A 20,034-nucleotide genomic window follows, 5' to 3' on the forward strand; every position below is an offset into this window, starting at 1 on the left:
TCGCCAAACACGGGTACGACCGTCATGATGCTGTAAACAGAACCTTCGTTTATCCGAAAAAATGACTTTTTGCCGCTCGTGCACCCAGGTTCGTCGTTGAGTACACCATCGTAGGCGCTCCTGTCTGTGATGCAGCGTCAAGGGTAACCGCAGCCATGGTCTCCGAGCTGATAGTCCATGCTGCTGCAAACGTCGTCGAACTGTTCGTGCAGATGGTTGTTGTCTTGGAAACGTCCTCATCTGTTGACTCAGGGATCGAGACGTGGCTGCAAGATCCGTTACAGCCATGCGGGCCGGCCGTAGTGGCCGAGCGGTTCTAGGCGCTTCAGTCCGGAACCGCGCGACCGCTACGGTCGCAGGTTCGAATCCTGCCTCGGGCATGGATGTGTGTGATGTCCTTAAGTTAGTTAGGTTTAAGTTATTCTAAGTTCTAGGGGACTGATGACCTCAGATGTTAAGTCCCATAGTGCTCAGAGCCATTTGGACCATTTTTGAACAGCCATGCGGATAAGATGCCTGTCATCTCGACTGCTAGTGATACGAGGCCGTTGGGATCCAGCACGGCGTTCCGTATTACCCTCCTGACCCACCGATTCCATATTCTGCTAACAGTCATTGGATCTCGACAAACGCGAGCAGCAATGTCGCGATACGATAAACTACAATCGCGATAGGCTACAATCCGACCTTTACCAAAGTCGAAAACGTCATGGTACGCATTTCTCCTCCTTACACAAGGCATCACAACAACGTTTCACCAGGCAATGCCTATCAACTGCTGTTTGTGTATGAGAAATCGGTTGGAAACCTTCCTCATGTCAGCACGTTGTAGGTGTCGCCACCGGCGCCAACCTTGTGTGAACGCTCTGAAAAGCTTATCATTTGCATATCACAGCATCCTCTTCCTGTCGGTTAAATTTCGCGTCTGTAGCACGTCATCTGCGTGGTGCAGCAATTTTAATGGCCAGTAGTGTAGATTAAGATTAGCTGGGTGTATGATCACTGAATTATTTACAATATTAGTACGGTAGAGTGGGCTTCATGTAAACCGTGGAGGTGTTTGTGAAATAGCTGTTAATTTCTTGAGTGCGTTCGAAACTGTTTACACTGCTGCTGATCGGGAATTGTTTCATGAAGCCCAGTGCGCTTGCTCGCACTGGTCAAATGATTACTTCTCACCCGAAGTTTCTGAAAGTCACTCAAATTGTTGGTTTGTTAAGTTTGTATGAGAGGGAGCAATCATCTAATGGCTTAATTCACAGACGGCTACATTAAAAGTTAAAATTAACTGGGTTTGTGGCGTTTAAAGCCAAGGGATAATTCGAATACTTGCATTTCATTCCAAAATTTCTGTGTATCTATGTGTGTGTGTGTGTGGGGGGGGGGGGAGGTAGTATGTATGTTTGTTGCCGTTATTAAACATCTCAATTAAGCGCTGTGACTCCTTGTCTGTGACTGGTGCTAATAAGTTTATGTTAAGGTATCGTAAGTTATGCTAAGCAGAAGCGAAAAGAGGCGGGCTATTGTAAAGAGAAAGGCCAGCAAGTGCACTGAAGCACCTACCATTTGTGAAACTAATACCAATATTGCGGCGCGTAACCCTCCCTCTCCACCCCCCGCCTCAAAGTACTATTGTTTATGCCTTCGTTGTCAATGGAATCGCAATGATTGTGTCTGTTGTTTAGTTGATGTCCTGAGTGATCTCTCGGTCCAGCCGTTTGTTAAATTGTGGGTTGCAGTTATTTATTTTAAGGAGAAAAATCATACTTGAAGATTCTTGGAATTCTTTGTACATATTGTTTATGATCGATATTATTTTATTGTCAGTGATCGTAATTGTAAGCTTAAGAATGTTCTTTAATACAGGTAATCAGTTTGTTTAAAGTTTTCTGAACTGACCATCTGTGTTCAAGTGTTTAAAAGTTTTGAAGTGACTAACAATAAATCTGTTTACAAGATATGTTTATGAAGTGGCTCCGTACCTTACCACTCCCCTACCGCTCCTACCATTTCACTATTGGTTTCTCTGCTGAAAGAGCACAATGATAGCGCACGTACAAGTGTTTCGGAGCACACCGTTCATGGTACATAGTTGTAAATGGAGTTACGCAGCAGATCACCCCTACGTGTTCGCATGTTGAGCCAACGATATCGTCAATTACGATTGCAGTGGGTGCGGAACCATCGTGATTCGACCTTCGATCAATGGAAACGTGTCAGATCTTCCGGTGAATCACATTTTTGCTACAATAGGTCGATGGTCATCTCCACAAACGCCGCCATCGAGGTGAACGGTGGCTCTAAATGTACAGCGAGGCTCTGACGCAGGATGTTGGGAGGAGTATTATCCTATGGGAGACATTCTCCTGCACTTGCATGGGACCTATGGTAGTAATCGAAGACATACTGACAGCTGTGAACCACCTACATCCCTCCTCGCTTGACGTCTTCCCCGACGACGATGACATCTTTCAGTGGTGTAATTGTCCGTGTCTCGGACGCAGAACCGACTACAGTGGTTTGAGGAGCATTGTAGCGAACTCACGTTGCTGTCTCGACGAATAAATTCGCGTGATGTAAATCCTATCGAACCCTTCTGGATCTCTATCGCGCTATCACCGAGAACGAGGACCAGCGGCGCGTTATTTACTCGAATTACATGACCTGTGTGGTGAAATCTAATGCCACATACCTCCGTAAAAACACCAACAAACTGTCGGGCAACTGATACGCAGAATCACTGGTGTATTTCGTTCCTAAGACGAACAAGAGAACTATGAAACAGGTAGTCATAATGTTTTGGGTCATCAGTGTATTAGTCCTACAGAAAAAACCAACAGGACCTTTTCGCAAGAAATTTAATGTAGTTAAATTTTGTACTGGGATACGGTTCCAGAAGAGGAAGTAGTTTTCGAATGATTCAAGAAAAACATACAAAAGCGACTTTCAAACGCGTTTTTCTTGAATGTCTCTGTGGTGTGCGTACTGTAAGACCTTCAGTACACACACCATCAGATTATTTGACCTGTCACTCTAACGAAGTAGGCGAGTGTCAGCAATATGTCTCGTGATCTTATCCTGGCGTGTTTATCTTCTGCCGTTAGGTCAGACGATAGAAATGCCACTTGCATGCTTAGAGTAGCAGATTGACGGTGACCAACGTTAAACAGAACTTGATTAATTTTCACACACATTTATTAAAATAATAAAAATTATACATTACGTAACTTGATTCTGGATGCTATTTACAATTGACAATCTGAAGTTCCTTTGGTCTTGGTACGTTAATCTTATTCTCACATATCTCTGATACTTGACAAAGTGTCTATACATTTATCTTCATGGCTATGTACAGGAATATGATAATCTTATTAGGCGCAAACTGAAACTTGACTATAGACTGGTACAGACAAATGTAGACTGGTACAGACAGGTGCAGATAAATGCAGACTGGTGCAGGCAAATGCAGACTGACTAATCGGAGGTCTGTACACTCGTTGTAATACCTCGAGCATTCAGGTATCACTGCGCGAGTATGATCCACGAGGAGAAAAGGTTCTACGTAAGCAGCAATCTCATTGGCTGCGTTACATATTAATACGCGGATCGGCGGAAGCAGAATTTGGTCCATCTCTAAGACAGCGCCATCTCGTAGTGCGGAGACGGACGAGCGCTGCACCTGCGCTGTTGTGCTTAGCGGGGCGCGCTCTAGTGGGAAAGTTGTGTACGCGCTGACTACGCGGAACTATGTACACAGCAGTCTCGAAAACTGTGTCCTCTAGAGAAATCGTATCCCAGTACAAACTTTTACTAGATGAAATTTTCTGCAAAAAGGTTATGTTCATTTTTATGTGTGTCTAATGGCTTGCACATAGCAAGAGAATATGAAAATGTTGTGCGTGTTTCTGAAGGCATTGCAAGCTGCATAAAACTCATGAGTAGGCGCCGACGAATTACCCTGTATATCAATGATTGTAAAACATAATTTGGGGCATTGTTTATTGAACACTAGCAGTCGTATTTGTTGTGGGGCAGTAACAAATTGTGACCCCCACACAAATTGTTCAAATGTGTGTGAAATCTTATGGGACTTAACTGCTAAGGTCATCAGTCCCTAAGCTTACACACTACTTAACCTAAATTATGCTAGGGACAAACACACGCACCCATGCCCGAGGGAGGACTCGAACCTCCACCGGGACCAGCCGCACAGTCCATGACTCCAGTGCCTGAGACCGCTCGGATAATCCCGTGCGGCGCCCCCCTCCCCCCCCCCCCCCCCCCCCACCTCCCGTTGCCCACTCACGCACACAACCAAACTCTCGATCCGATCCCGCCAGCGAGGAGTGATGCATCGCCTGTTTGTCAAGGGAACTTGCACTCACCGCGTCTATGTCAGGAGCTTCATCGTTGACGTCGATGATGGTGACGACCAGCTCAGCGTATGCACGGTGGTCAGCCAGATCAGTGGCCGTCAGCTGCAGTGTCAGCTCCGGAGTGGTCTCGTAGTCCAGTGTTCGCTTCACGGTCACCTCTCCACTGAGTTCGTCCACCTGCAGCTGGGTCGATGGGACCATCCTGTAACTGTAACGAAACCAAATCGTCGTGACCACAGATAGAAATTCCATGCAGATGTAAGTGACACCTGTAGCTTGGTGCCCAAAGATACACTCACGTTCAGAAAAAGCGGAACACCTTGAACGAACAGAGATAGGAAATTCATATTCACAGATCACGTACATGTTCCTACTCTGTAGGAATCAGCATGGGTTTCGAAAAAGACGGTCATGTGAAACCCAGCTCGCGCTATTCGTCCATGAGACTCAGAGGGCCATAGACACGGGTTCACAGGTAGGTGCCGTGTTTCTTGACTTCCGCAAGGCGTTTGATACTGTTCCCCACAGTCGTTTAATGAACAAAGTAAGAGCATATGGACTATCAGACCAATTGTGTGATTGGATTGAGGAGTTCCTAGATAACAGAACGCAGCATGTCCTTCTCAATGGAGAGAAGTCTTCCGAAGTAAGAGTGATTTCAGGTGTGCCGCAGGGGAGTGTCATAGGACCGTTGCTATTCACAATATACATAAATGACCTGGTGGATGACATCGGAAGTTCACTGAGGCTTTTTGCAGATGATGCTGTGGTGTATCGAGAGGTTGTAAGAATGGAAGATTGTACTGAAATGCAGGAGGATCTCCAGCGAATTGACGCATGGTGCAGGGAATGGCAATTGAATCTCAATGTAGACAAGTGTAATGTGCTGCGAATATATAGAATGATAGATCCCTTATCACTTAGCTACAAAATAGCAGGTCAGCAACTGGAAGCAGTTAATTCCATAAATTATCTGGGAGTACGGATTAGGGGTGATTTAAAATGGAATGATCATATAAAGTTGATCGTCGGTAAAGCAGATGCCAGACTGAGATTCATTGGAAGAATCCTTAGGAAATGCAATCCGAAAACAAAGGAAGTAGGTTACAGTACGCTTGTTTGCCCACGGCTTGAATACTGCTCAGCAGTGTGGGATCCGTACCAGATAGAGAAGATCCAACGGAGAGCAGCGCGCCTCGTTACAGGATCATTTAGTAATCGCGAAAGCGTTACGGAGATGATGATAAACTCCAGTGGAAGACTCTGCAGGAGAGACGCTCAGTAGCTCGGTACGGGCTTTTGTTAAAGTTTCGAGAACATACCTTCACCGAAGAGTCAAGCAGTATATTGCTCCCTCCTACGTATGTCTCGCAAAGAGACCATGAGGATAAAATCAGAGAGATTAGAGCCCACACCCCTGCCAATTTAGAATGACGACAAGTCTCGTGGCCTGGCGGGCCATGGCAAGAGGCAGACATCCTGTGACACCTAGAAGCAGCAGCAAATAATCGTGGTCTTGCTGAAACATGGCGTCTGGGGTGCGGGGCAGCGAGTGTGTGCCTACGGGTCGCAGGATGTCGTTCATGTAGGTCACAATGGTCGCAGTGGTATGGACACGAAACAGATGTGGTTTTTGGTTGTACCTGGTAGCACCTCAGACCATAAAGCCTCGATATGGCGCTGTATGTCTCGTGCAAATGTAGTCACTGTGATGCCGCTCCCCCTGTCCGCGGCGAACCAAAATGTGGCCATCGTTTTCAAACAAACAGAACGCGGTTTCGTCCGAAAATTCTGTCTGACACCATTGCTGTCTGGCATGTCTCCGCACGTTCGTCAAAGACAGTCGGAGAAGTCATAATACGAGTAAACGGCGGCGGACTGTCACCTCTGACAGTGAACAATGTGTTACACAGTTCTACTTCAGCGTCAAAGCGGAGAAGGACACAGATCTGACCTGCAATCCCATTCGCATGAGATGTCGATCTTCTCCGGAGGTGGTGAGAAGCGAGAAACTTAACTTCAGGATTGATGGTCACGTAGTAGATGAAGCTAACGAATTCTCCTACCTAGACAGCAAGATAACCAATGACGGACGGAGCGAGGAGGACATCAAAAACAGAATAGTACTGGCGAAAAGCGCATTCCTGGGCAAGAGAAGTCTACTAGTATCAAATATAGGCCTTAATTTGAGGAAGAAATTTCTGAGAATGTATATTCGGAGAACAGCATTGTATGGTAGTGAAACATGGACTGTGGGGAAACCGGAACGGAAGAGAATCGAAGCATTTGTGATGTGGTGCAACAGAAGAACGTTGAAATTTGGTTGCACTGATAAAGTAACGAATGAGCAGGTTCTGCACACAATTGGAGAGGAAAGGAATGCAGGGAAAACACTGACAAGGAGAAAAGACAGGATGATAGGACATGTGTTAAGTCATCGGGGAATGACTTCTATCGCACTAAAGGGAGCTGTAGAGGGCAGAAACTGTAGAGGAAGACAGAGATTGGCATACATTCAACAAATAATTGAGGACGTAGGTTGAAAGTGCTACTCTGTGATGAAGAGGTTGACACAGGTGGACAGTTCGTGGCGGGTCGCATCAAATCAATCAGAAGACTGATGACTCAAAAAATAGGCAGTACCAATTTTTTTTCGACAATGTATTTACGCTGTAAAGAAATCATGAATGTCATGAAGAAATAACTGTTGGTCGTATTGCTTGCAATAACAGGAAAAGAACATGTAACAAAGCTGGCAGATTAGAATGCACAACTTATAAAGAACTCTACAAAAGACAAATAAAAAAATGGAGTATGATGTCAGCAACAATGTTAACGAGCACACACCGAAACAAAAGCAGCGAGACAACACTCTTTGAGCATCTAAGAAGGGATATGAATACAAGTATCAACTAAAGAAACGTACAGACGTCCCCTCAGCAAAACACAGATATGAACACCAGCATCTCACCTCGCAGAACCAAACACAAATCACCAGCAACCAAAACAAGAGTGTGGCGATGTGCAGTAGCCTGGAGGCAACAACTTGGGCTGTTGCTAACCAAAGACACTCCAAGGGACATGAACCCCCTCAATAGTTGCAACATTGTGCGGGAAAAGTATTTTACCCTAACACTTTACATCGACGAAGCGTGTTTCGACGGCGCCACGGACTACAATGTGGCGAGGCACATTAAACACGAACTTTTTCGGTTGCCAACAAACCAAACGGCGACCTTTCTTAGAGTAGAACAACTGGAAAAGGAAGCCGTGAGTAAAGAATACCTTAAAAACAACATACTAGTAACAACAGAAGTACATAAAACTGACGACAGACATCCAAGATACGGTCACGCCCAGCAAGAACACGACCGTGACGCAGTCCTAACTTAACAGAAATACATAACATTGACAACAGACGTCCGAGGCACGCCCAAGCCCATGCAGAACAGAATAATGACACAGGCATAAACCAGCACATCCGGACACACCGAAACAACATAAACGCAAATTAATTCTTCCATCGCTAGAGAATAGGCTACTGTATGGCGAAACAACAACTTCAGAAAAATATGAATGTAACACATGAAATTGTAAACCATATACACAGAATGTACTTTTCGTCTACGGTGGCAATACGCACGAAAAGAGAACTCACATGCAAGAAACAGCTAGCAACGAGAAACAAACGCAAATAGAAAACTTCAAACAACAGAAAGTGACCACACACCATAAGGATACTAAAACCAACATGAACACGCAAGTACTCACACTGAAAAATCACAACAATCTTCAACTGACGAGACGTCACATGACCAAAAACCGGAAACTACATCAAGAGATAAACACCACGACCCAGTACATCAAACAGAGCTACACAACCATGAAGTAAGAAACAAAATAGACTATGATGACATCGAAGAGAACTTACGCCTAAGTCGACTGGAAAGGAAAGGTATTTTTCAAAGTGCACTAAGACTGACAACAAGACTGAATCATCGATTGGGCGACACTCTCTGCCTTCAGTTGCAAGGTAATTTTTACTCGTTTACCTAGGTTTCGATTCCAGTAATGAAATCTTCTTCAGAACCTATAATTAAACCACATACGGACATATATTACTCACTGAAATGCATCATCAGTCTAATGATTGAATAATAAAGAAATCGTGATACTAAAAAAAAAATTAAATTATTTTGAGAGCCAAACACTGGCCATGTCACAGATTTAAAATTAAAACAATAAAGACGCATAATCATAAGATTATGTCTGTCAAAATTAAAACCATTAAGGCGAACGTGGACGGAGCTACGCTGGCCAGAAATAGGGACCACACGTGAGCGGCACGGAAACTAGGCGTCGCGAGCAGTTCCGCGGCGAGGCGCGGCCGCGGGCAAGCGCAGGCGCGAGAGAGAAACTGTCTCAAAATTACTTAGAGCACATATACATATAAACAAAATGTGACTGAAAGCCGTCCTACAAATGGACAAACCTATCTATTGGTACAGCAACATAAAACAATTTACCTGAAAACAAACTACAAAGCCAAGGTATAAAAATTTTTTTACATTTAAGTATTATAGTAAGAGGGCGAAGCCCCGCTACAGTAACTAAAAAATTGGTGTCGAAACCATGCCTCGCCGCGGAACTGCTCGCGACGCCTAGTTTCCGTGCCGCTCACGTGTGGTCCTTATTTCTGGCCAGCGTAGCTCCGTCTACGTTCGCCTTAATGGTTTTAATTTTGACAGACATAATCTTATGATTATGCGTCTTTATTGTTTTAATTTTTAATCTGTGACATGGCCAGTGTTTGGCTCTCAAAATAATTAAATTTTTTGTAAGTATCACGATTTCTTTATTATTCAATCATTAGACTGATGATGCATTTCAGTGAGTAATATATGTCCGTATGTGGTTTAATTATAGGTTCTGAAGAAGATTCCATTACTGGAATCGAAACCTAGGTAAACGAGTAAAAATTACCTTGCAACTGAAGGCTGAAAAAAATTGTTTATTTTCTGTACATTTCACGCTTGCTGACGCGCTGCATTATGTTAAAGATTTGTAAAACATACTTAAGATGGTGGTGGTTAGTGTTTAACGTCCCGTCGACAACGAGGTCATTAGAGACGGAGCGCAAGCTCGGGTTAGGGAAGGATTGGGAAGGAAATCGGCCGTGCCCTTTCAAAGGAACCATCCCGGCATTTGCTTGAAACGATTTAGGGAAATCACGGAAAACCTAAATCTGGATGGCTGGAGACGGGATTGAACCGTCGTCCTCCCGAATGCGAGTCCAGTCATACTTAAGACATTCCTGTGGAAATGGGGTGAACAAATTTAAATATTCCACAACATCTATGTTGTAATAAAGTGAACTACATTGAGGTGAAAAAAGTCATGAGATAGATTGTAATATCGTGTCAGACCTGTTTCGCCCGCTGTAGTGCACCATCTCGACGTGGCATAGACTCAACAAGTCTTTCGAAGTCCTCTGTAGAACTCTTGAGCCATGCTGTCTTATAGCCGTCCATAATTGTAAAAGTGTTGTTAGTGCAGGATTTTGTGCACGAACTGACCTCTCGATTATGTCCTGTAAGTGTTCGATGGGGTTCATGTCGTGCGACCTGGTTGGTCAAGTCATTCGTCTGAATTGTCCAGAATGTTTTTCAAACCCCGTGGAATGACGAATTGTCATCTATAATAATTCTGTCGTTGTTTGTAAACATGAGGTTCATAAATGGCTGCAATTGGTCTCCAAGTGGCCGAACGTAACGATTTCCAGCCAATGGTCTGTTCATTTGGGCCAGAGGACCCAGTCCGTTCCATCCAAACATTGCCCCACCATTACGGAGCCAACACTTGCTTGCACAGTGCCTTTTTGACTACTTGAATCCATAGTAGGTGGAGTCACCGCCTCACTCGAACCTCGCCATCAGCTCTTACCGACGGAAATCGGGACTCATCTGGCCAGGCCACGATTTTCCACCGTCTAGGGTCCAACGGATATGGCCAAGAACCCAGGAGAGACGCTGCAGGCGATATCGTGCTGTTAGCAAAGGCACTTCCGTCGGTCGTCTGCTGCCATATCCCATTAACCCCAGATTTCACCGAAATGTCTTAACGGATGCGTTTGTCGTATGTCTCACATTGATTTCTGCTGTTAATTCAAGCAGTGTCGCTTGTCTTTTAGCACTGACAACTCTACGCAGACGTCGCTGCTCTCGGTCGATTAGTGAAAGCCGTTGGCCACTGCGTTGTCCGTGGTGAGAGGTAGTGCCTGAAATTTAGTATTCTCGTCACGCTCTTGAAGCAGTGGACACGGAATATTAAATACCCTAACGATTTCCGAAATGGAATGCCCCATACGTATCGCTCCAACACCTATTCCGCTTTCAGAGTCTGTTAATTCCTGCCGACCAACCATAGTAACGTCGGAAACCTTTTCACAAGAACCACGGGAGTACAATACATTGTCCTTTTATACCTCGTGTACGCTGTACTACCGCCTTCTGTACAAATGAATACCGCTATCCTTGACTTTTGTCACCTCAGTGTAGTATCTTGCGTGTTATACACTGCTGGCCATTAAAATTGCTACATCACGAAGATGACGTGCTACAAACGCGAAATTTAACCGACAGGAAGAAGATGCTGTGATACGCAAATGATTAGCTTTTCAGAGCATTCACACAAGACTGGCGCCGGTGGCGACACCTTCAACGTGCTGACATGCGGAAAGTTTCCAACCGATCTCTCATACACAAACAACAGTTGACCGGCATTGCCTGGTGAAACGTTGTTGTGATGCCTCGTGTAAGGAGGAGAAATGCGCACCATCACGTTTCCGACTTTGGTAAAGGTCGGATTGTAGCCTATCGCGATTGCGGTTTATCGTATCGCGACATTGCTGCTCGCGTTGGTCGAGATCCAATGACTGTTAGCAGAGTATGGAATCGGTGGGTTCAGGAGGGTAATACGGAACTCCGTGCTGGATCCCAAAGGCCTCGTATCACTAGCAGTCGAGATGCAGGCATCTTACCCGCATGGCTGTAACGTATCGTGCAGCCACGTCTCGATCCCTGAGTCAACAAATGGGGACGTTTGCAAGACAACAACCATCTGCACGAACAGTTAGACGACGTTTGCAGCAGCACGGACTATCAGCTCGGAGACCTTGGCTGCGGTTACCCTTGACGCTGCATCACAGACAGGAGCGCCTACGATGGTGCACTCAACGACAAACCTGGGTGCACGAATGGCAAAACGTCATTTTTTCGGATGAATCCAGGTTCTGTTTACAACATCGATCATAGTCGCATCCGTGTTTGGCGACATCGCGGTGAACGCACATTGGAAGCGTGTATTCGTCATCGTCAGACTGGCGTATCACCCGGCGTGATGATATGGGGTGCCATTGGTTACACGTCTCGGTCACCTCTTGTTTGCATTGACGTTACATTTCAGATGTGTTACGACCCGTGGCTCTACTCTTCATTCGATCCCTGAGAAACCCTACATTTCAGCAGGATAATGCACGACGGCATGTTGCAGGACCTGTACGGGCCTTTCTGGATACAGAAAATGTTCGACTGCTGCCCTGGCCAGCACATTCTCCATATCTCTCACCAACTGAAAACGTCTGGTCAATGGTGGCCGAGCAACTGGCTCGTCACAATACGCCAGTCACTACTCTTGATGAACTGTGGTATCGTGTTGAAGCTGCATGGGCAGCTGTACCTGTACACGCCATCCAAACTCTGTTTGACTCAATGACCAGGCGTATTAAGGCCGTTATTACGGCAAGAGGTGGTCGTTCTGGATACTGATTTCTCAGGATCCATGCACCCATATTGTGTGAAAATGTAATCACATGTCAGTTCTAGTATAATATATTTGTCCAATCAATACCCGTTTATCATCTGCATTTCTTCTTGGTGTAGCAATTTTAATGGCCAGTAGTGTAGTATCCAACCGGTCTCCTCCCGGAGCAAACCAAAGAACCCACCGCTGTACCTTCTAATATACAAGACATACGGTCAAGATGTCCACGGTGGAACACTTGGAACACTTTCCATTCCCGTCAGCGTCATTGGGAGGCAATGTTAGGCTAAAAGTGTCCATCACAGTAAACAGATTGACTTTTCACTGAATTGGAAAAGCTCGGAGCATCGAAATGTGGTTTCTGAGTGTATCCAATTCTGTTGGAAGTTGCTCAATCTACCACAACTGGTCATACGACTATATCGTTGGCAAGTGCGCTGCGTCAAGTGCTGCTCTTTAACTGCATCAATAATGTGCTGCTAGAGAAATTCTCGATGAGCTAGAGACGCCACTTCGTTACTAAATGGTTCAAATGGCTCTGAGCACTATGCGACTTAACTTTTGGGGTCATCTGTCGCCTAGAACTTAGAACTAATCAAACCTAACTAACCTAAGTACATCACACACATCCATGCCCGAGGCAGGATTCGAACCTGCAACCGCAGCGGTCGCTCGGTTCCAGACTGTAACGCCTAGAACCGCACGGACATTCCGGCCGGCCCCCTTCGTTACTCATTCCTAATTAAAATGCTAGAATACCCAGAGGAACAAGTTATACTTTACGTCAAGTTACTGATGTTGGGCGTTTTGATGTCCTAACGTAGAGAGAATTAATCTTTACAAGCAGACAGCAGGCACCTACTCACCTGATCTGGTCACCTTCATCCTTGTCGGTGGCGCTGATAGTGGTGACGAGATAATTTACATCCGCGCTCTCTGACACCTCCGCTTTAAACGACTCGGTCGCAAATTCCGGAAATTCATCGTTGGTGTCTTTGAGCTCGATGATGAAATCCCTGGTGGTGACGTGGGTTTTGTCTGCCTCCTCCGTTGCTACGACCTGTGAATTGCGGTTATTAGTTGTAGCGTCAATATTTTAAGCATGGTGGACAGGATAAGGATACGTATGTTGCTGTTCAGTGGCGTTGGGCACTAATTGGGACACATAAAGCTAGTTTCATCTTCACACACGTTTAGAGCGACTTTCTCTGCGCAGTAAGTTTCGCAGATGTGGTACTACAAATCTAGGCTACTTGCAGTAATCTCTGAAATACTATATTCGTATGTAAAGGGAAGAATTCACAGTCTTCTTTTCTTTATTTGTCTACCAATTTAATATGAATCGCACTACACAACTTACCGCTGATTAGTCGAACAGGATGATTGAGAACTTCATGTGAAATAATATTATCTTGGAACTCTTCCATTTGGTCCGTGTTTGCATAGAAAAACAATAATATCAGAAATTGAGTCCGCCTTGATGCAAAACACCTTGTTCAAAATGGCTCTGAGCACTATGGGACTTAACATCTATGGTCATCAGTCCCCTAGAACTTAGAACTACTTAAACCTAACTAACCTAAGGACATCACACACATCCATGTCCGAGGCAAGATTCGAACCTGCGACCGTAGCAGTCGCGCGGCTCCGGACTAAAACACCTTGTTATTCGTTTATTATCTCAGACTAGTTTAGGCGACAAATATCACCATCACCAGTGGGGTTTTTTAATCTAAAACATGTATAAAACGGCATGGTTGTACAATCACAGTAAAACATTATTATATTTTTGTAATTAGTCTTTTGAAATATAGTTTACTATTGATACTTTCATACTACCTTATTTATTGTATGTTACAGCATGTTTTAAGCAATTATTGGCACTGTTTGCAACATATTTTCTGTGCTCTTTTTTTCTGTTGCCGTCTTTTTACTTAGCGAACATTATGTCATGACGATGGTGATATTTGTCGCCGAAACTAGTTTGGGATAATAAAGAAATAAACGAATAACAAGGTAATTTGCATCAAGGCGGACTCAGTTGCTAATATTAATGATGTGAAATATTCCAACGATTATGTCACCCGAAGATGATTGGCAGGTGTCCAGTTGAAACGTTGCGGAGTGACGTTTACGACCACCGGCTCCAATCCCGAATATGTGCGTGAACGACTTACTATTGGAAGGAGCAAAGTCTCGAGTTTCACCTTGTTCCCGCTAGGTAGCAGCAGTGTGAGCCCGCTTCAGTTCTAGTAAAAATGGTGTCGGGACAACAGAAAGAGTTTTGCGTTCTACGTTTTGCGCATTGCAGTTCAGAAGTAACTGTTCGGCGTGACTTTCGTACTAGGTACGGTGTGGATCAGCACATAGCATTAGATGATCGCATGAACAGTTCCGAGAAACAGGTTGTTTGTATGAAAGCAAATCGCCGGGCCGTCCCCGAGTGTCTGACACAGACGTGGAAAGCATCCGACATACACTCCTGGAAATTGAAATAAGAACACCGTGAATTCATTGTCCCAGGAAGGGGAAACTTTATTGACACATTCCTGGGGTCAGATACATCACATGATCACACTGACAGAACCACAGGCACATAGACACAGGCAACAGAGCATGCACAATGTCGGCACTAGTACAGTGTATATCCACCTTTCGCAGCAATGCAGGCTGCTATTCTCCCATGGAGACGATCGTAGAGATGCTGGATGTAGTCCTGTGGAACGGCTTGCCATGCCATTTCCACCTGGCACCTCAGTTGGACTAGCGTTCGTGCTGGACGTGCAGACCGCGTGAGACGACGCTTCATCCAGTCCCAAACATGCTCAATGGGGGACAGATCCGGAGATCTTGCTGGCCAGGGTAGTTGACTTACACCTTCTAGAGCACGTTGGGTGGCACGGGATACATGCGGACGTGCATTGTCCTGTTGGAACAGCAAGTTCCCTTGCCGGTCTAGGAATGGTAGAACGATGGGTTCGATGACGGTTTGGATGTACCATGCACTATTCAGTGTCCCCTCGACGATCACCAGTGGTGTACGGCCAGTGTAGGAGATCGCTCCCCACACCATGATGCCGGGTGTTGGCCCTGTGTGCCTCGGTCGTATGCAGTCCTGATTGTGGCGCTCACCTGCACGGCGCCAAACACGCATACGACCATCATTGGCACCAAGGCAGAAGCGACTCTCATCGCTGAAGACGACACGTCTCCATTCGTCCCTCCATTCACGCCTGTCGCGACACCACTGGAGGCGGGCTGCACGATGTTGGGGCGTGAGCGGAAGACGGCCTAACGGTGTGCGGGACCGTAGCCCAGCTTCATGGAGACGGTTGCGAATGGTCCTCGCCGATACCCCAGGAGCAACAGTGTCCCTAATTTGCTGGGAAGTGGCGGTGCGGTCCCCTACGGCACTGCGTAGGATCCTACGGTCTTGGCGTGCATCCGTGCGTCGCTGCGGTCCGGTCCCAGGTCGACGGGCACGTGCACCTTCCGCCGACCACTGGCGACAACATCGATGTACTGTGGAGACCTCACACCCCACGTGTTGAGCAATTCGGCGGTACGTCCACCCGGCCTCCCGCATGCCCACTATACGCCCTCGCTCAAAGTCCGTCAACTGCACATACGGTTCACGTCCACGCTGTCGCGGCATGCTACCAGTGTTAAAGACTGCGATGGAGCTCCGTATGCCACGGCAAACTGGCTGACACTGACGGCGGCGGTGCACAAATGCTGCGCAGCTAGCGCCATTCGACGGCCAACACCGCGGTTCCTGGTGTGTCCGCTGTGCCGTGCGTGTGATCATTGCTTGTACAGCCCTCTCGCAGTGTCCGGAGCAAGTATGGTGGGTCTGACACACCGGTGTCAATGTGTTCTTTTTTCCATTTCCAGGAGTGTAGTTTCACAAGGAGTCCGCAGAAATCTGTTCGCCGTGCAACTGGACAGCTCATTATGCCCCCGACGTCCGTCTGGCGTGTGCTGTACCGCCACACGGGCATCTGGATGTGCGGTAATTTTTTAAATCAAAGGATTACTATGCCATGGATCGGTCGCACTGGACCAAATGATTCAGCCTTACATTACTGGCCTCCAAGGTCGCCGGACCTGTCTGTATGTGATTATTTCTTGTGGGCCTTTATAAAAGACTCTGTTTATGTGCTTTTGTTACCAACAACAATGAATGATCTGGGACATCGCATACGAGCAGCTGTGGAAGCTGTAACTCAAGACGTGCTCGCTGCAGTGTGGGAACAATTTGAGTACCGCACTGATGTATGCTGTGCATCTCAAGGAGGGCATACTGAACGTCTATGAAAAGGCATGAAAAAAAAAAGATTTTTGAGTTTCCCGTACATCAAAAAATAAAATTCATTGTATACGTTTATTAATTTCAGAAATACAGACGTGCCAAATCGGGTGTTTATTTTGATACACTCTGTATTTCAGTTGGATATGATACTGGCCAAGGGGCCTGTACCTCCCTTATGGTTTACTCCAGCTGATTTCTTCTAAATATCGCATAAGTAAATCTAAGCAACAACGTCTAGAGACAGCTTTTAGTTTAAGTTCGGTTCGGCCGTTTGCGGCACCCTGAATGTTCTAGGCAATTTGCCGTGAAGGTCTCACGAACTCCGCGCTTTTTACCTCGTGTTTTCATCGGCCATTGCGCCATTAGATTCACTGTATTTATGAGCCTGATATCCTGCCTGCTCGTGGAGAGGCATGACTGCAGGTTGTTGATTCTGTTATTCTGTATCTGTCTTAAGTGTTATTAAAGGTTTTCGAGCAGTGAAATTTTGTTCACTTATAGGTGCGTTTACACGTGTGCGCCTTGCGTCTAGTCGCCAAGCGGCTTTGCTTGCTCCACACTCAAAGAGAGGCACACGTATAGGTGTGTGCCTTTTGTGTAAAATGTGTCCACAAGTGATTCCACTCGGACCTGTGTTTATCCTGGCCGCCTCTATTCGCGTCTGGGACCAGTGCCGGTGATTCGCTGCAAGGCGCACAGATGTAAACGCACATTAAGAGCAGTCATTGTTGCTGTAAGCTTTGCTTTAGGGGCGAGACATCTTGTTCATTAACGGAATTTCTATGTAAACTTTAGTTGCTTGAAAGTAGTTCGCCATGGTAGGCATTTACCATCGAGCGTTAAACCGTTTGTGCAGTTCCTGAGGGTAGTTAGTCGTGAAATTTAAAATTTTTATAACTCTCTCAGCGAATTAAATGTTCTAAGATATTTCGGGACTGTAGCTGGTTGTCGTAAATTTCACTCCACGATATTTCAATTTGACACCTGCCAGTCATCTTCAGGTGAGCCATCGAAGACTTACAAAGACATTTCCTTTTTCTCTTCTTTATTGTAATTTCATTCCCCGACTCTATATGTGCATAATCCGCCGCTCTTCACCCCGAGAGATATTACAGGCAGGAAAAAAAAGATGAAAAGATACATATATAAAAGGCGATAGAAAGGGGAACACATATAGTAAGGGGGGAGACAATAGGGGTTAAAATATACACTCATGCAGAGACTTTCATTAGGAGACACAGTTTAAAAAAGGACACATGAATACAAAAACACAGTATGAGTTTGCTATGTGGGTAGCAAATAAAGTACACCTAGTCACAAGCAAAACATAAAAGTTGGCCACACCAGAACGACGGCACTGGCACTATTCAAACCACTGCAGGAGACAGAGCATACAAGACAAAGAGTAAAATCTGCCAAGAGGTATTTTCCAGGGGAGGGTAGGGGGGGCCTGAGAGGAAGGTAGAGAGTGGAGAGGAGGTAGCAATGGGAGAGGGGGGCTGGAGATGGTGGGATGAAAATAAAGGGGGCAGGTTGCGCAGCAAGGGGAAGGTGACAGATGGGATGGGAGAGGGAAAGCCAGCCAGGATAGAATGCAGAGATGCAGAAGGGCTGTGCAGGATAGGGAGTGGGCGTAGGAGGGAGAAAAAAAACGTCCAGGGGAAGGGAAAAGGACAGGAGAGGCAGCTCTGAGGAAGAGTGGGAAGGTGGGGTTAGAGTTGGTAGGAGATGTAGATATCACGGCAAAGCTCATTATCGGGGAATGATAGGTGCTGGAAGGTATGTTGGTAAAGGAGGTGGATGATGCTGACATGGAGAGAGAGAGTGTGACATAACAGTAAAGGCATGGTAAGGGGGGGGGGGGTAGAGAGGATAGGAGAGTTTGTGGGGGGGGGAGGGGGGGATTGAGTCTGCGGATGATGTACAGCATGTGGATGTGTTTGAGGAAAAGGAGAAAATGTGGGAACGGGATGAGGTCATGTAGGATCTATGTGGGGTATGGTAGGCAGATACAGAAAGTCAGGTGGAGTGCATGGTGTTCGAGATTTGGAGAAATTTATGCAATCTGGGTGGGGTGGAAATCCAGGTGATACTGAGATAGCAAAGGATGGGATGGATCAACGATTTATAGATGTGAAGGTTGGTGGAAGGATGCAGTCCCAATGGCTGGCCAGACAGGAGTTTCAGGAGGTGAAGTCATTGTGGGCTTAGTGATGGATTGTAAGGAGATGGGGAACCCAGGGAGGTGACGGCCAAGGGTGAGGCCAAAGTATATCAGGATAGCAGTGAGGTGGATAGGACAACCATAAATGGTAAGGTAAAAATAGTGGAGCCAGAAGGAGAGGGTGGTACAACCTATGATGATTGACTGGGTCTTGGAAAGGTTAATGCAAATTAGCCACTGGATGGCCCAGGCAGTGAACTGTTCGATGTGGGTTTGGAGGGTATGTTGGGACTGTTGAAGGGTAGGATAGAGCCAGAAAGGCAGTGTCATCAGCCTATTGGAGGAGGTAAACAAGTGGGGGAGATTTGGGCATATCTGCAGTATGCATGAAGTAGAGGAAAGGGGAAAGGACAGAGCCTTTGGGCATGATTACGGTAGGATAAAAAGTGTGGGAGTTGGTATTGTGGTTAGTGACATAGGAGGTACGAAGGGAGAGGAAGGAAGGAATGATATGGAAGAAATTGAGAGGTAGGGCGTAGGACTAAACTTTAAAAACGAGCCCATGATGTCAGACTTGGTCATAGGCATTCTGGAGGCCGAGGGAAACAAAGATGGTGGAATGATGGGAGTTAAGTTGGAGCGGAAGAAGATAGGTAAGATTAAGGAGCTGGTCATCAGCAGATAAGGAGGGACAGAAGCCACACTGGGTAAGGGGAAGGAGGTTGTTCTGGTTGAGGTGCTGATGAATATGTCAGGAGAGGATGGAGTCAAAGACATTACTGAACATGGAGGTGAGGCAGATAGGGCGATAGGAAGAGGTGTCAGAGGGCGTTTGTTGGGTTTAGGGAATAGCAGGACGTGGGAAGTCTTCCACAGGTAGGGTAAAAGCCAGTGTAGAGGATGATGTTATACAAGGCATCAAGGACGGCCAGGAAGGAGGCAGGGGACTTCTTGAGGTGGCAGTAAGTGACACAGTCGTGATCGGGGGCGGTGTTGCACTTGGAGCGGAGTTTGATGCCATGTGCAGTAACGGGAATGTTTAAATCTGAAGGGGGTAACTGATCCAAGTACTGGAAACTGGGGGCAAGTGGCAGATGGAGGTATCGGTGTGTACAAAGACTGTGGGGATCGCCGGGAATGGAGAAGACCCCAGAGAGATGGGAAGCAGAATTTTTAGCCTCACTGAGGTTGTCAGGGAAGGTGTGGTCGTCGTGAAGAAGGAAGAGGTGTGGGGCGCGATGGCTACCAGGGTAGGTGCTGGAAGGCAGACCAGTACTTGGAGGAGTTGGCAAGGAGCTGGAGTTGAGTCGTGGTTACAAGGACGCTCTCCACTCCACCTTACATATAGCCCTGATCTACTG

General features: G+C 46.2%; 2 protein-coding genes across 2 annotated transcripts in view; both read right to left on the reverse strand.

Annotated features, from left to right (window-relative positions):
• Nucleotides 1-13,085, reverse strand: part of LOC124803346 (cadherin-23-like) — a 326,146-nt gene extending 313,061 nt beyond the window's left edge. The window contains exons 1-2 of the mRNA XM_047264532.1: nt 13,064-13,085; nt 4,386-4,584 (exon numbers count right to left, since the gene is read on the reverse strand). Coding sequence (XP_047120488.1) covers nt 4,386-4,577 — 192 coding nt within the window. The 5' untranslated portion in view covers nt 4,578-4,584; nt 13,064-13,085. The remainder of the gene's footprint in view (nt 1-4,385; nt 4,585-13,063) is intronic.
• Nucleotides 13,060-20,034, reverse strand: part of LOC124803347 (cadherin-87A-like) — a 146,356-nt gene continuing 139,381 nt past the window's right edge. The window contains exon 10 of the mRNA XM_047264533.1: nt 13,060-13,257. Coding sequence (XP_047120489.1) covers nt 13,060-13,257 — 198 coding nt within the window. The remainder of the gene's footprint in view (nt 13,258-20,034) is intronic.

The sequence above is a fragment of the Schistocerca piceifrons genome, chromosome 6 (assembly GCF_021461385.2).
Source record: "Schistocerca piceifrons isolate TAMUIC-IGC-003096 chromosome 6, iqSchPice1.1, whole genome shotgun sequence".
Lineage (NCBI taxonomy): Eukaryota > Metazoa > Arthropoda > Insecta > Orthoptera > Acrididae > Schistocerca > Schistocerca piceifrons.